Below are 16,105 nucleotides of genomic sequence, written 5' to 3' on the forward strand. Positions count from 1 at the left end.
AACATTTACAGATCTTTATTGTAAAGGGTTTAAACAATGTTTTCCATGCTTGTTCAATGAACCATAAACAATTAATGAACATGCACCTGTGGAACGTTCGTTAAGACACTAACAGCTTTAAGGCGACTGCAGGCAATTAAGGTCACAGTTATAAAAACTTTGGACACTAAAGAGACCTTTCTACTGACTCTGAAAAAACACCAAAAGAAAGATGCCCAAGGTACCTGCTCATTTGCGTGAACATGCCTTAGGCATGCTGCATGGAGGTATGAGGACTGCAGATGTGGCCAGGGCAATAAATTGCAATGTCCTTACTGTGAGATGCCTAGGGTACAGGATGGCAACAACAACTGCCCGAGATACACCAGGAACGCACAATCCTTCCATCAGTGCTCAGACTGTCAGCAATAGGCTGAGGTAGGCTGGACTGAGGGCTTGTAGGCCTGTTGTAAGGCAAGTCCTTGCCAGACATCGCTGGTAACAACGTCGCCTATGGGCACAAACTCGCATTCGCTGGACCAGGCAGGACTGGCAAAAATGTGCTCTTCACATTTGAGTCTCAGTTTTGTCTCACCAGGGGTGATGGTCGGACTCACGTTTGTCGTTGAAGGAATGAGCGTTAAAACGAGGCAAATAATCTGGAGCAGGATTGATTTGGAGGTGGGTGGTCTGTCATGGTCTGGGGCAGTGTGTGTCACAGCATCATCGGAATGAGCTTGCTGTCATTGCAGGCAATCTCAACACTGTGCATTAGAGTGAAGACATCCTCCTCCGTTCCTGCAGGCTCATCCTGATATGACCCTCCAGCATGACAATGCCACCAGCCATACTGCTCGTTCTGTGCGTGATTTCCTGCAAGACAGGAATGTCAGTGTTCTGCCATGGCCAGTGAAAAGCCTGGATCTCAATCCCATTGAACGCATCTGGGTTGAAAGTGAGAGGACGTTTCTTTTTTGCTGAGTTTAGTAGCACCTAAACATAAATAGCTTGCCCAAAAATGTATGTACACATATGTAGACAGCAAGACTGCAATTGTGAATTGTAAAATAATACCAAGATATTGAATGTCAGATTTTATTATTTATCAAATAGTTTTTATGTTGGTTATTCATGTTTTTGAGATGTTACAGACATCACAGATGATTTTATGTGAAGCTGCTTTGGAACTATACAAATGCAAATTATTTGACTTGATTTTACTTTTATATTTTAAAGTTTTTTTCTACTTTGGCAACAGAATCTCAATGATCTCTCTAAACACACTTCTAAGGCAGACAAAAACATGGACAAGTTCTTGAAAAGGAAAAATAATGACGATGGTTAGCCTAGTGGTGTGCCGTAGAATTGTTTTAGTCGTTAAAAAGTGTGACGTGGCAGAAAAAAGTTAGGAAACACTGATCTTATCAATGATTAACTCTTCTGCCACAAGAATGTAATGCATTTTAATTATCGGAATATTTTTTATATATAATACAAAATATTTAAAGATAACTATGTATAATTATTTCATCATTATATATTGAATTATTGTTATATGAGGGGCTTTCTCAGCAAATATTTATATATGCGATTAATTGCGATTAATTAATCGGGACACCATGTAATTAAATTGATTAAAACTTTGAGTCGATTGACAGCCCTTGTTTTATCACATGACTCCATTTGTCAAAAGTTGAACCCCTTACTGACAGCTCAGAGTCTCCTGAACTGAGATCAGTCAGTTTAAATGAAATGAAATTATGTGCTGCTTATAGCGAAGCCAAAATACAACGTCCATGCATGAGGACGCGGGGTCGCATGAGGTTAAATAACCGATTAAACGATTCACTTCTATGCAGTGTTGGAAAGCAGTTCATTTTAGTGTAAATGTTCGTTAGAACGTTTCGTTCACCGATTTACTTGAGCCCCTGTCCAGATGTCAATGCGTATTCTTTTTTTTAAGTGAATTGGTTTTATAATTATGTTTTTAACGCGGTTAAATAAAATTGCTATTTAATTTCATTAGATATATTTAGTATACATTTATTTATGTTCAATCTAGTGCGAGTTGTGTTAGTATAAATATTTCATATACATTAATACTTAAGTATTTATGTTCAATTACATTTTGGCACTAAAATTGTTTAATGTCACCCTAACTGAGATCTTCATTGTTTTTGTGTCAGATAAATATCCTGATTGCAGAATGAATTAATACTAATAGTTATGTTTATTAAAAGAATTGCCTTTCTTAAATGCCTTCAATGCAGTTAGCTACTTTTTGTTAGTAGCTTGCAGTGTAATCATCTACTTTTGTTTGAAGGGTAACTTTACTGTAGTTTAGCTACTTAACATTTTTAATAGATTGGGAAAATAAAGTTTCAAAGTAACTTCCACAACACACAAATCACTGTTAACTCTACTCTTCTTTTAATATTCATTTCACCTTACTGTTTATCAGCTTTCTAGCTCTTGTATGCTGACACCAAAAAGATCCTTGCATGTACTGCAATTACAGCAAATCTCTCCTGAATGGATCTGGCCTAATTCTGCAGACTTTACGCATATGAATGCATTCTAATAGCCACATTATGATCTGTAGAGCGAAGCAAATTATTGCAAGACACAGGAAATTAGGACGATCCCCTTTCTTTACGTCAATTCCCTTTAGGCCACCAGCAGCTTCTTAACGTCTTATTTGGTTTCTCTCTGCAGAGAAATAACACACGATGAGAATTTCATGAGGTGTTAACCTCATTAAGAGAGTTTAAGGAAAGGGGGTGCCGCTGTATTATTATATCAAAGACATAGAACAGGATAGTGTTTTAAGTTTTTAGAGATGCTTAATTAGTTTAATCTCTCTCTCTCTCTCTCTCTCTCTCTCTCTCTCTCTCTCTCTCTCTCTCTCTCTATATATATATATATATATATATATATATATTTATTATTATTATTATTATTTTTAAGCATTCAGATCCATTAAAGTGCTGGTTTGTCTGATACTGTGTCATAATTTAAGCCTCATGTTATTTGACTTTTATTAACTTTCTTTGGTTCACACAGCTCTTTTCAATCAAAGTGAATGGGGACACTATTATGATGCTTTGTGGGGCTTCAAACCACTGGTCACTATGTTTGGAAAAGAGTAGCTTGGATATTCAGGTTCTGCTGTTAATGTTGTGTATGTCTAGTAGAGCTGGGCGATACAGTATATTAAATATTCACTTGCGATGATTTTGCTGATAGTATAGAGTTAAGGATTGTGAGTATACACATAATTTTAATTAACTTTTTTTATTTTATTTAAGTTTCCTAAAGAGTCATTTTACTAGTTTAACGATCTTTCCATGTTTTAACAGCAAAACTGGTTTCAGAGAAGGTAAGTTATTTCCATGAACGAGTTCAAAATGTCTGTACATTTCATGTTTTAATGCATAAATGTTTTAGTAAAATAAATATTAGTGCTGTCAGTAGTTTAATTTTTTTTATCGTAATGAATCGGGTGTGCACCCCCTGCTGGCCTCCCTAATATTACTTCCAGCAGCATCCTTAGTTTCCCCAGCAGGTCTTCCATCCAGGTACTGACCAGGCTCAACCCTGCTTAGCATCAGTGGGCAACCAGTCTACAGGGTGATATGGCTGCTGGTGATTAATCATGATTAATTGAAAATCACAGATTTTGAAAGCAGTGAAATTTGACTCAAAACAATATGTAACAATATGTAACAACATAATGCTTTATTAACATTTTCCTAACAAAGCCTTACACTGTATAAAGATACAAATGCATTAAAATGGCACCAATTCAAGTAACAGTAAATAATTCCCAAAGTCTAAGTAGATGGTTGACTAATTAAAAGAACTAGCCCCTCCATAGGTGGCATATATATTGCAATGAGCATTAAATCTCTTAAACTCTCGTCCTCCACAGTATTAATCAGCTGGCAGACTGTGACTATCTGCTTTGCTACAGCAATCGTAAAGCCATATTCATGATTCACGTCAGGGTGTCAATGCCAGCGTCATAAGCGCCGCTTTGAACTCCACAAAAAAAAAGCACTGCACATCACAAAGGTTCATGTTAAACTTAATGTAATATACATTTAATATATAACATATAATATATATATATATATATATATATATATATAATATACCACTCTAAATAAATTCAGAGACCACTGCAAAATGTTCAGTTTCTCTGGATGTACTATTTATAGGTATGTGTTTGAGTAAAATTAGCATTTTTGTTTTATTCTATAAACTACTGATAACATTTCTCCCAAATTCCAAATAAAAATATTGTCATTTAGAGCATTTATTTGCAGAAAATGACAACTGGTAAAAAAAAATGGTGAAGGACGCATGAATCAAGCCACATACAATGTTATCCTGGAAGAAAACTTGCTTCCTTCTGCTCTGACAATGTTCCCACACACAACAGTCTCTAGAATTTACTCTGAATGTTGCAGAAAACAAAAACATCCAGTAAGTGGCAGTTCTGTGGATGGAAATGCATTGTTGATGAGAGAACAAATGGCCAGACTTGTTCAAACTGACAAAGTCTACGTTAACTCAGATTCTGAGATGCAGATTTGCTGCTGATGACTAGACATCAAGGCTGGGAGATACAGTATGATCAGTAGATATTTGATATATATATATATATATATATATAGATCAAATGCACATACTGTATCTCCCAGCCTTGATGTCTAGTCATCAGTGGAAAGGCAACATCTTTTCTGTTTGCTCTGCAAGTCCGAACACGTCCCCCTTTTTAAAAAAACAATGACATGGTGCAACTGACCTGGGATCATTTCTTAGTCTCGCCCTTGAGTCATTGTAAACTGAAGATGAATGCTTTTTTTAGATGCACAGTCACACAAGGTGACATTTCCCATAATTCTGGGATTACATAAAATAATTTTTGAATAACTCTTTTCCATAAATGAAGACAACATGTTGAAGAAAAAGGAAGTTAGAGAAATAAAGGTGTGTTTTTCTAAACCAGCCCTACCTGATTTAAGTTTCATGTCTGCCAGATACTGTGACTAGTATGGAGAAACAGAACAAACTGGATGGGTGACTGCCACCAGATTTGTCAGAGTTTGGTGTGGAAGAGTGCTATGGATGGGTAGGGCCAAACTGAGGTCTAAACTACCTGAAATAGATTAGAAAACAACCACGCCCAGGTACTACATAAGACAACTGCATTATCTCGCATTATAAAGAAGTATCATTCCAAGAGGCATGACCCTCTATAACCCTTTCAGATTACTAAAGTGTTTTTTTTTTTTTTATTAGTAGGCAAGCATAACTATCACAATACTTAATCTGTAGTTTTTTTGTTTGTTTGTTTTTTTAAAAGAACTTTAAGATTATATTTTATTATATATCAAACATGCTACAAACACGAATACAAAATTGTGCTGTTTTTTGAGGATAGGTGTTATTACTTTTCCAAGTGATCATACTTCGACAAAACAACTAAAATAGGAAAACATTTACATTTGAAGATTGGCACGAACCAGTTCTAGGGATCAGATTGTTTTAGAAACTTTGGGATGTGCTCTTTGGACTTGGGCCAGAAAGCTACCACCTAGCAACCACCTAATAACCACCCAAAATGCCATAGCAATCACTTGGAACACCCTATCAACCATATAGCAACATGCTAAAAAGCACTCAGAGCTCCTTAGCAGCTGCATAGGAATGCCCTGGAAACCATCCTAGCATAATGGTGTTGACTTTAGCACAGAGCACCACCTGCATTTTCTTCAGAAAATGTAACAATCTAGTTGTACTGCTAATTTTAAAAGAATGTGCCACAAATGCTGCTGATTGAGTTTAACTCGTATTTAACCCAGAATATTGCATCAAGGCTGTACTAGCATGTTTCGTAGAAATCAGATATTTCCATTCTAAATTTCAAGTCATACTTTAATATGCTATTTATTGCAGGCTGCACCTCTGTTTCACACCCTTACTCGAGGGCTGGTATTGAAATGACACTTAAACGCAATTGTATTGAGTTAATAAAGATTTCTCACATGGCCTTGACTTCTAAGGGAAGTGTCACTTGCTATCGGTCATACTTGGGGTTAGGAATTTAAACAAATTCCGCACCATTTTTGCTTCAGACGTGAATGATACTTCAAATCATGTGTCTTGTTAAGGTGAGATTTTAGTCTGGCAAGTCATCAAAAAGGTTAAAAAATCCCATAGACATGCTTTGAAGCAGGGATTCAAGTCATATCTAGTGACTTGAATACATAGAGACTCGGGGGTGGACTCTTTTGACTTTGGCCACAAAGCAACCCCTGATGAAAAGACTAGCATTACTGCTCACCATCTTATGTTTTGTGGTGGTGTCTCCACCAGGCTTCTTTACTAGCTTAGCCAGCTTCACCAGAAAGACCATGTTGGTCAACCTTACTAGCGAACGTAGGAATCTTTTTATACCACCAATGCAACAAAATGAAGAGCAAAGCCAAGCATTAAGTGTGTAATTAATGCTTTATCTATTTTATCATTCTTTTTTGCCCACATATAATGATGGGCAATGTAGTTTTGTTGCAAATGCTTGTTGCTGCATAAAGCAGCTAAATTAGTCTTGTTTTCTGGCAAGTTTTATCGATATTCTTCATTGAACAGTACAAAAAAGTGCTTACAATCTAGACTGCACAGTCAGAATCCTCAAGCAAAACTTAATAATTACAGATAACAGTTTGCTTCTGCCATAATTCTTAAGTCCACACACCCACAACTCTAAGTTTGAAGAAAATCCAGAGTTTCCCAAATGTAATTACGACTTTGTGGTGGCATTCGTGTGTGCTTAACTCATAAATACAATCATTCTGACTTGAACGCACCATTCTTCGTGTCCTGTCACCACTTACATTTTCCTACAAAAATGTAAAAAGGTTGTTAATTTAACCCAGTCTCAATTTTACACATGATAGAAGACTGTAGAAAATGTCAGAAGGATGTTTTTATTATACAACGCCTCTGCAGTTCTACAGGGTGTTGATTAATTCTGTTCATATGTTTCAATAATGGAAGTAAATTAAAAAACTGTATGACCTTCTTAAGGCTTCCTATAATTCATCTGTATCTGTATATGTCTATCTAATCTGTCTGTAGGCATAAAGATGTAGTGAAGCTGCTAAGGAAAACTGGAGCTCACTTCTTCCGTGATGAAATGGAGGATGCTGGAACTGAGATGTGCAGGTCTTTCACAAAAACTCACACACATTTCTTCTCGCCCCCCCTTTTTCTGTGGTGTTAACTCAGGTTTGACCAGACATTCAGGGACTTTCATAAGCTTTTAGAATGCTCCCGAACAACATTGCATTGAGAAAGCAAAGATATCCTTGTAGTCTGGCTCTAAACATGACAACAAGTGAACCTTCAAACCTTCAGCTACATCATTCATATATCACTAAAGATTTTGTTTAAATTATGTATTTAATATGTACAAGAACAATAAAATAATTTGTCTGTTATTAGTTAACAGATTGCGTTTGGTCATTATTGTAACTTAGATGAAGATCAAACCAGATTTGAAGACAAATTTATACATAAATGCAAGTAATGCCAAAGGGTTCAAATACTTTGTTTTGCCACTGTATCTGTTTTTAAAACAAGATATAAAACCTCCACTTGTATCACCCCTCACTAGTAATGATAAAGGAGCTCTATACTAAGAACAGATCTTGTAGATTATAGCGAATAATTGTAATAGCCAGTGAACTTCCGGTGTTAGGATTTATGATTGCCCACAGTGTGTGTGTGTGTGTGTGTGTGTGTGTGTGTGTGTGTGTGTGTGTGTGTGTGTGTGTGTTACAGTCTTGCCGCAAGTGCAGACTTGGAGGGACTGGAAATGTGGCACTTGGCTGGGGCCGATTTTACCATGTCAAGTTATGATGGACAGATGCCTATTGAAGTGGTAAGTTTATGGAGATGTTTCTAGGGGTTCCCAGCGTCATGAAAAACCTATCAGGGAATTCGAAAATTGTGATTTTGCAGACCTGGAAATGTCATGAAAATTAAATAAAATCTTAGTCATTGAAAGTTAGTGAATTTTTTTTTCTACTTTTGTTTGCACTCAGAAAGATTAGGACTCTCTTGTCTTACTGAAGTCATTTGACAATAATAAGTGAAACATTTTAAATATACCTTATTACTTCTGAGGATTGGTACCTGACCTTAAAATGTAAATCTGGTCAGCAACCTCTTTATTTACAGAAGCAATATCACACAAGCAAGAGTGCCGTTGTACTTCGGATGTCTGTAGACAATTTCCAGTGATTTTGATTGAAATAAAAATGAGGACCAGAAAAAACTGTTGTATAGTGTAGATTTTAAAAAATCTTTATCCAGTAATCAAATGGAAATGTAATGGTATTTAATTGGTTAAAAGGTGCGGTGAACTCTGTGTAAAATTGATAAGCACAATACACAATGTGTACAGTGTCATTGGATTCATAAATCTATACGACTCTAATAACACACAGGATTAAATACCAAAAGTGTTTGTTGGTTATAATGTTGCATCAGGTAAAAAATGTGTCTTCTCTGTTGGAAAATCAGATGTCAAACTGGTCTATAAAGACATTTTAAAAATGTTGTTGTGCTTCCTGTAGTCTTTCACTAATGGGCCGTTCTTCCCTGTAGGCAAGAGCTGCTGGACATGAGGAAGCTGTTGAGTTCCTACAACAGGCTCAATACCGAACTCAGGTACAGAGCATATATATACATACATACAGCTCTGGAAAAAATGAAGAGACCACTGTAAAATGTTCAGTTTCTCTGCATGTACTATTTATAGGTAAGTGTTTGAGTAAAATGAACATTTTTGTTTTATTCTATAAACTACTGATAACATTTCTCCCAAATTCCAAATAAACATATTGTCATTTAGAGTATTTATTTGCAGAAAATGACAACTGGTCAAAACAACAAAAAAGATGCAGTATGTTCAGACCAGAATAAATGCTCTAAATGACAATATGTTTATTTGTAATTTGGAAGAAATGTTTTCAGTACTTTAGAGGAGAAAACTAAAATGTTCGTTTTACTCAAACACATACCTATAAATAGTACATCCAGAGAAATTGATCATTCCGCTGTGGTCTATTTATTTTTTCCAGAGCTAGCTATATATATATTCCTACATTTCCACAGACTGATGAATTTTATAGAGAGGATCAAGTTTAGTTAAATATCAAAGGGATAGTTCACCCAAAAATGAAAATGTTCTCCTTTACTCACCCTCATGCCATCTCAGATGTATATGACACAAAGAAAGATTTATAGAAGAATATCTTCTATCAGTTCTGTTGGTCCATAAAATGCAAGTGATTGGTGGCAAGAAGTTTGAAGTCCTTGAAGGACTTAAATTTTGATGTCTTTCACACCCACATCTATTATATCACTTCTGAAGGTACAGAATGAATTTAACCACTAGAGTCGTATTACTTTTATACTGCCTTTTATATGCTTTTTGGACCTTCAAAGTTGTGGCCACCAATTTCTTGCATTGTATGGACCAATAGAGCCGAGATATTCTTTTAAAAATCTTAATTTGTGTTCAGCAGAAGAAAGGAAGTCATACACATCTGGGATGGCATACATCTGGGATGGCATGAGTAAATAATGAGAGAATTTTCATTGTTGGGTGAACTATCCCTTTAAACTAAATAAAACACAAAAAACATCAAATTTGTTTCTGGTTAACAAAGCTGTTTTTAAGATATTTTGCAATTTATCTATTTCAGCATCAGGCAGATGAGGGTAACGAGGTAAAGAAAAAAATGTTTACAAGTCATTTAACTGTATGGCCGAAAACTATGTGGACACCCAAACACTAAAACCACATGAGATTGTTTAACGTTTCATTTCAGAGCCAATGACATGAATGGGAGTTGGTCCTTGCTGCTATAACAGCTTCCACTCTTCTGGGATGTCGGAGCATGGCTATAGGGATTTGCTCCCATTCAGACATAAGAGCATCAGTGAGGTTAGGCACTGATGTAATGCTGTAAAGGCCTGGCTCATAGTCGATGTTCCAGTTCATCCCAAAGGTGCTCAGTGGAGTTCAGGTCTGGGCTTTGTACAAGCCAGTCAAGTTCTTCCACACCAGACTTATTAAATCAATTATTTATGGACCTCACTTTGTGCACAGAAACAGAAAAAAAAAGCTTTCCACAAACTGTTGCCACAAAGTCGGAAGCGTACCATTTTCTAGAATGTCATTGTTTGTCGTAGCATTAAGAATTATCTTCACTGGAATTAAGAGACCTGCCAAACCTGTAAATAAGAAGGTGGTGTCCACATACTTTTGGCCATATAGTGTATGTTTGTCATCATTTCATGTTGTAAAAAATCTTTATCTTCCATTTAAAACGGTTCAAAGTGATGAGAAAATGAAATGTGAATGTATCAATGGGGAAAACATTCAAAAAATTCTTCAAGTCTGGCCTCATGATGAAAATGTATCATATTACACTTCAAATAAGTGGCCAGAATGTACTGATGTTTTTAGTGGAAGAAATATATTTTTTGACATCTTATTTTCTATCTTCTGTTTTATAAGCCAATATTCAGCATTAAATCAGCAAATAATAATAATTCAAAACTTAATGTTTAAGACTTGAAACCACACGCATGCAGAAATCAGATTCCTGCATCATTAAAAACATAGAATGTGTTCAGTTTAAAGTTAGTGTGTATGTATATATTGAAATATAGTTGTCAAAAGTTACACGTTAGCGCATGCAGTTAATTAAACATTTTAAACGCGTATATTTTTTGAATCGCGATTTAACGCATTTACCAATTCTCACATAGATTATGATATTTCAGCTCTCTGTGAGTTCTAAATGCTGGTTTGTGTAGGGCAGAACGGTACGGTTTGTATGCAATTCTGGACATGGACACTGTCTGCAGCACGTTTCGTGTGAAATTCAAAGCAGTGCATGACGGCCTTGTGCAAAACGTGAATTCCATATCTGAAGTGGATGGCCACAGCCTGCTGGCTGATTAATATCGTAAAGAATGAGGGTTTAAGAGATTTAATGCTCATTGCAATGAATATGCAACCTATGGGGACAAATTTTTTCAATTAGTCAACCTCCCACTTAGACTTTGGGAAATTTGTACTTGAATTGGTGCTTTTTTACATTTGTTCTGTCTTCTTTCCTAAGAAGGAAATCAGTGCATTAAACAGCAAAATAATTAGCTAATTTAAAATATGTGATTAATCGTGATTAATTTTGAAAACATGTGATTAATCGAGCAATATATATATATATATATATATATATATATATATATATATATATAATCACATATGTTTTCTAAATGAATCGCATATTTTAAAAGTGCTGAAATTTGAATTGAGCAATATGTTATATATATATTACATATATATTGCTCGATTCAAATTTCAGCACTTTTAAAATATGCAATTAATCGTGAATGATTATGGAAACATATGCGATTAATCGAGCAATATATATATTATACAGTGTATATATATATTGCTCGATTAACTGCATATGTTTCCATAATTAATCGCATATGTTTCCATAATTAATCGCGATTAATCGCATATTTTAAAAGTGCTGAAATTTGAATCTATATACTTATTTTGCTGTTTAATGCACTGATTTCCTCTTAGAATGAGAACAAGTTAAGCACTAATTCAAGAAAAAACTAGTTCCCAAAGTCTAAGTGGGAAGTTGACTAATTGAAAGAACTAGTCCCCATAGGTTGCATATTCATTGCAATGGGCATTAAATCTCTTAAACCCTCATTCTTTACAATATTTATCGGCCGGCAGGCTGATATTATGTATATACATAATTCCAACCCATTCACCCCCATCCATAAAATGTAAATTTATTTTTGCTTGTTTTGGTGAGGCAAGTCACTTATTTTGGGCTTATTTTTTGCAGACCAAGTCGCTTGATTCTCTTGTAAGATCTGGCAACACAGATTATAGCTCAAACTAAGATTCTGCATAAAAATGCAGCCAGTCATATGTATTTTAATGTATTTCAACTGGTGTATTAAATTACACTTTACTTAAAGTTCTTGTTGCAGATGTTTAAGTGTTCATCTTTCTTTTTCTTTTTTTTAAAGGAAAAGTTCAGACAAAAATGCTATTTCTTTCATAACTTTATGCCATCTTAAACTTATGACTTTCTTTCTTCTGTGGATCACAATCAAAATATCTTATTTTGTGTTCCACTGATGAAAGTCATACGAGTTTGAGATGGCATAAGGATGAGTAAATGATAAGAGAATTTTTAGGTGAACTGTTCTTTTAAATGATATGTCTACCACTGTGCTAGTCACATAAGCGACCATTCTCATGGAGTGTTCATTCATACAACAGTGCCATTTATGTGTCATGATTTGGTGTACACCAAAATAAGTTAACAACAAAATCCCTCATCTTTTTCTTGCAGTCAGTATTTGAGGAAAATGAGGAAGAGGTAAATTGTGTTTTGAGCTGTGTTATACACAGCATACTTGATGTTTATCTGTTCTAAAGCAGTCATAGTTTACCCTTAGCTGTGCTGTGATTGGTGACTTGCATGTTCCAACCATAGTCAAACTGTAGTCCCTTGCTGACCGCTTGTTTGTTCATAAATTAACAAGAGACTGGAGTGTGAACCGAATTTATCTACAGCTGGAATTGTGATGCACTGCATTTTTACTGATGGACACATTGATCTGGACAGAACAAAGGGGATTGTAAAGTTAAAAACTGTACAAGAAATATTGCTTTAAACTTACACTTCATAAACTGGTAATGCAATCTGGACATGCACATTGCAAAACTGGCTTTATTTTCTTATCACATTGCCATGAAATGGATGCTAAAAAACAAGCAGACTTAACATTTTAGGATTTATTTTTATTATTTTCCTTCTTTGGAGACATTAAACTATGATGTCAAGCAAAGACAGGAAACAAGCAAAAACATTTGCTTTAAGCAATGCCGTGTGAACATATACTTGGCTGTTAAAGCATGAAAATGACTGCTTTAAAGTGGAGTAATGTATTCATATATAATTATAGTACATTGCAAGCTGCCCAAACTTTTTTGTTAATTCATGCTTTTTATGATGTGATGAAATAGCTGGTGCTTGTAATAAATAACCTCAAAACTGCAGCCTCTTTGACGTTGTAAGCGCAAAAGTGTGCATACAGTACATTTCTCTCTTATTGTCTCTTCTCTAGAATGGCGAGTTTATCGAGTTCACTGCTTGCCCAACAAGATCCTGAGGAGACCATCCTACTTGCTGTCACTTCTTGCAATTATTCCTCTACGTTCTCATTTTCAGCCAACCTCGATTTTCTTTGCGAGCCCTTTAAAAAAAGCACAAGCCATTTTATTTCTTTTTTTATTCTTTAGTCCATCCCAACAAGTAGCAATCAGATATGAATGTATTGTAATGTTGACAGAAAAGGATTCATAAATGCTATATCTGTATAAGTTCAGGGAATTTTACAGTAAAGTGTACTGTAACTACTGATGTCAAAACTAGATGATAACATGTTGATGTGTTTTATGGCATAGTGTGTTCATTAGAATATGATGTATTTATTGCTTACATGCAGAAATGCCCTTATCTGACAATCAGTCAACTGTATGTATATATACAGTTTACAGTCTGAAACTGACTAATGGATGTTATTTGTTTATCCAATGTTTTTTTTAAGTGTTAAGGCCTTTGCACACCAGAGACGATGCGATGATGCGAAACGAAATGCCAACGAATGGCCCTTTCACATTAAAAGCGAAGCGAATGATCGCCGTTAACACATTCACAACTTTATAATAGGTGGTGCTGATCTACAAGCAATTTTAATGTTGTTTTGTTGGTGGAGCAAAGCACCTCTAAGCTGGTCTTTCACAAGCTATTTCAATTCACCTGCAAGAATTTATTTTCTTAAGACATAATCTACAATCACGTTTTCATCAAACCGCACAGTGACGACTCTAAGACATTACAGACATTACAGCTTAATTTTCTGTTATAGCATCATTTCCTGTAAAGCTGCTTTGAAACGATGTGTTGACTGAACATGTATAGGCTTCACCACAGTCTGAGGGGTGAATAGAAAGAATTGTGTAAATATAATATTAACTTTATAACAAATGTTATCAGTTGGAACAATATTGATAGTATCTTATTGCCATGTACAATTGTGTTATGTACATTTCTTTAAAATCATTGCATAATGCTCACATGTAATGACTGTAAAAAGAAATGTTATTAATTGGAACAACATTATATCTTATTGTCATTCACATCTACCTGTGTTATTTACATTTGTGCAAAAACCTTACAGACATCCAAGAGTCTGTAAAATGTATGCAATAATACCCATCTTCAGTTGGACCCATTATTAGATGCTTTATTACTTTTAACTATAGCACAGCCATTTTTGATATACAAAGGTGTTTTGATACAAAGACATATACTGAGTGCACAGCAATGGAATTAATATTCATATTTGGCAGAGAAACATTTAAGATGTGTAAAATTGTTTCAGATCATTGTTTTTATGGGATGCAAGGCAGCGATGCAGCAATAATTGACATGTTCAGAGAACCCATATGAGAAGAGAGAGTTCAATTTTTAAAGGTGCAGTCAGTCATTTTTTCCTCAAAAAACTCCTAAAGTCATGAATTGTCATTTTTGCAATATATTTAAGAAAATCATGACCACTCATATTAAAATGAAGACTCCAGTCATACCAGTAACCTTATAGGAGCTGTTTTATTCTACATGGAGAGGGTCCACACATTGGGGCTGCCATGTTAGAATCACATGACTAGCCGGATACTAGCATAATCACAGTAACCGTCATGTTATTTGATTCAAGTAATAATGGCTGACTGTGAATTCAAAATTTCTACAATGGCATCTGAAACTGAAAACTATTGATTTCAAATTGTGCTGCATCCAAGCCACTAGGTGTCAGTGTAAGTCCAAGATAACACAAAGACAAAAGTTACTGAATGCACCTTTAAGACTTTTGATCCAAATAAAATTCTGGCACTCACTGCTAATTCAGGATTTCTTCTTTGAGTTCTTTCGGTTTAATATCGGTGGTCAACAAAGTCAAAACTCTGTTTTAGCGCTACCAGTGCCGGTTTTGGTAATGCTTCTTTAACGTGATCCAAAGCTCATTTTTATTGGTCAGGGCATTTCATAGCAGGATGAGGGAAAAACATTTGTCAAACCCACTGAAAAAAAAAAAAAAAAAAGGCTTTGTCTGTGTGCGAATGTTTGCAGGTATGAATACCTCTATAGGAATGTATTGTTTATTCAAAATCTTAATTGTGGTGAAAATTTGCATGTGGTGTCCAAACAGAACAAACTGTTAGTGCTGTCTCCATAATGTAAATTAAAAAAGAAAAACATTTTTTAATTGGATTTATCCTTTTAAAATGTTATCAGTTGTCATGTGTGTAACTATCAAAACAACGTATTATTTTTGTAAAACAAAATGAATATTAATGTAGTGGAATATTTTTTTCTTTGTCACTTAGTTTTGTCAGCTTTGTTCTCCATTAATCTGTGATTCTTAATCAGGTTGGTCATGTTTGAATTTTAGATCACTTTAGAAAAAACTTTTAATCAAACTATTTTAGGCTAATTTAAAATTGGTATAGGAATATAACATGCAAAACAAATGTTAATGCTCTTGTCATAGTACATAGGAAATACATGTATATGTGGTTTGTTGCTGTAAATGTGAAATAAAATTGTCAAGCACAAAGAAAAAAGTTATTACTGAAATGTTTTAAAGATGTCTAATTATTTGTGCTATTAGATCTTATGTTAAGCACAAAGACAAAATATGTGAAATTCCTGACATTTAATCGTAGAAAACATTCCCTGTCTTAGGTCAGTTAGGATCATTATTTATTTTAAGACTGTGAAATGTGAGAATAATAGTAGAGAGAATGATTTATTTCAGATTGTATTTCTTTCATCACATTCCCAGTGGGTCAGAAGTTTACATAAAATGTGTTATTATTTGGTAGCATTGCCATTACATTTTTTAACTTAGATCAGATGTTTTGGGTAGCCTT

General features: G+C 34.9%; 1 protein-coding gene across 5 annotated transcripts in view; it reads left to right on the top strand.

Moving 5' to 3' along the window:
- Positions 1-15,781, top strand: part of aspg (asparaginase homolog (S. cerevisiae)) — a 55,403-nt gene extending 39,622 nt beyond the window's left edge. For 2 of the 5 annotated variants that reach the window (XM_052145041.1, XM_052145043.1), the window contains 6 exons: positions 7,126-7,212; positions 7,831-7,930; positions 8,659-8,721; positions 9,762-9,785; positions 12,459-12,485; positions 13,237-15,781. In XM_052145041.1, coding sequence (XP_052001001.1) covers positions 7,126-7,212; positions 7,831-7,930; positions 8,659-8,721; positions 9,762-9,785; positions 12,459-12,485; positions 13,237-13,281 — 346 coding nt within the window. In that variant the 3' untranslated portion in view covers positions 13,282-15,781. The remainder of the gene's footprint in view (positions 1-7,125; positions 7,213-7,830; positions 7,931-8,658; positions 8,722-9,761; positions 9,786-12,458; positions 12,486-13,236) is intronic. The other 3 variants (XM_052145044.1, XM_052145045.1, XM_052145042.1) reach the window with 2 other exon arrangements.
- The last annotated feature ends 324 nt before the right edge of the window (positions 15,782-16,105 follow it).

This window comes from Xyrauchen texanus, chromosome 16 (assembly GCF_025860055.1).
Source record: "Xyrauchen texanus isolate HMW12.3.18 chromosome 16, RBS_HiC_50CHRs, whole genome shotgun sequence".
Classification (NCBI taxonomy): domain Eukaryota; kingdom Metazoa; phylum Chordata; class Actinopteri; order Cypriniformes; family Catostomidae; genus Xyrauchen; species Xyrauchen texanus.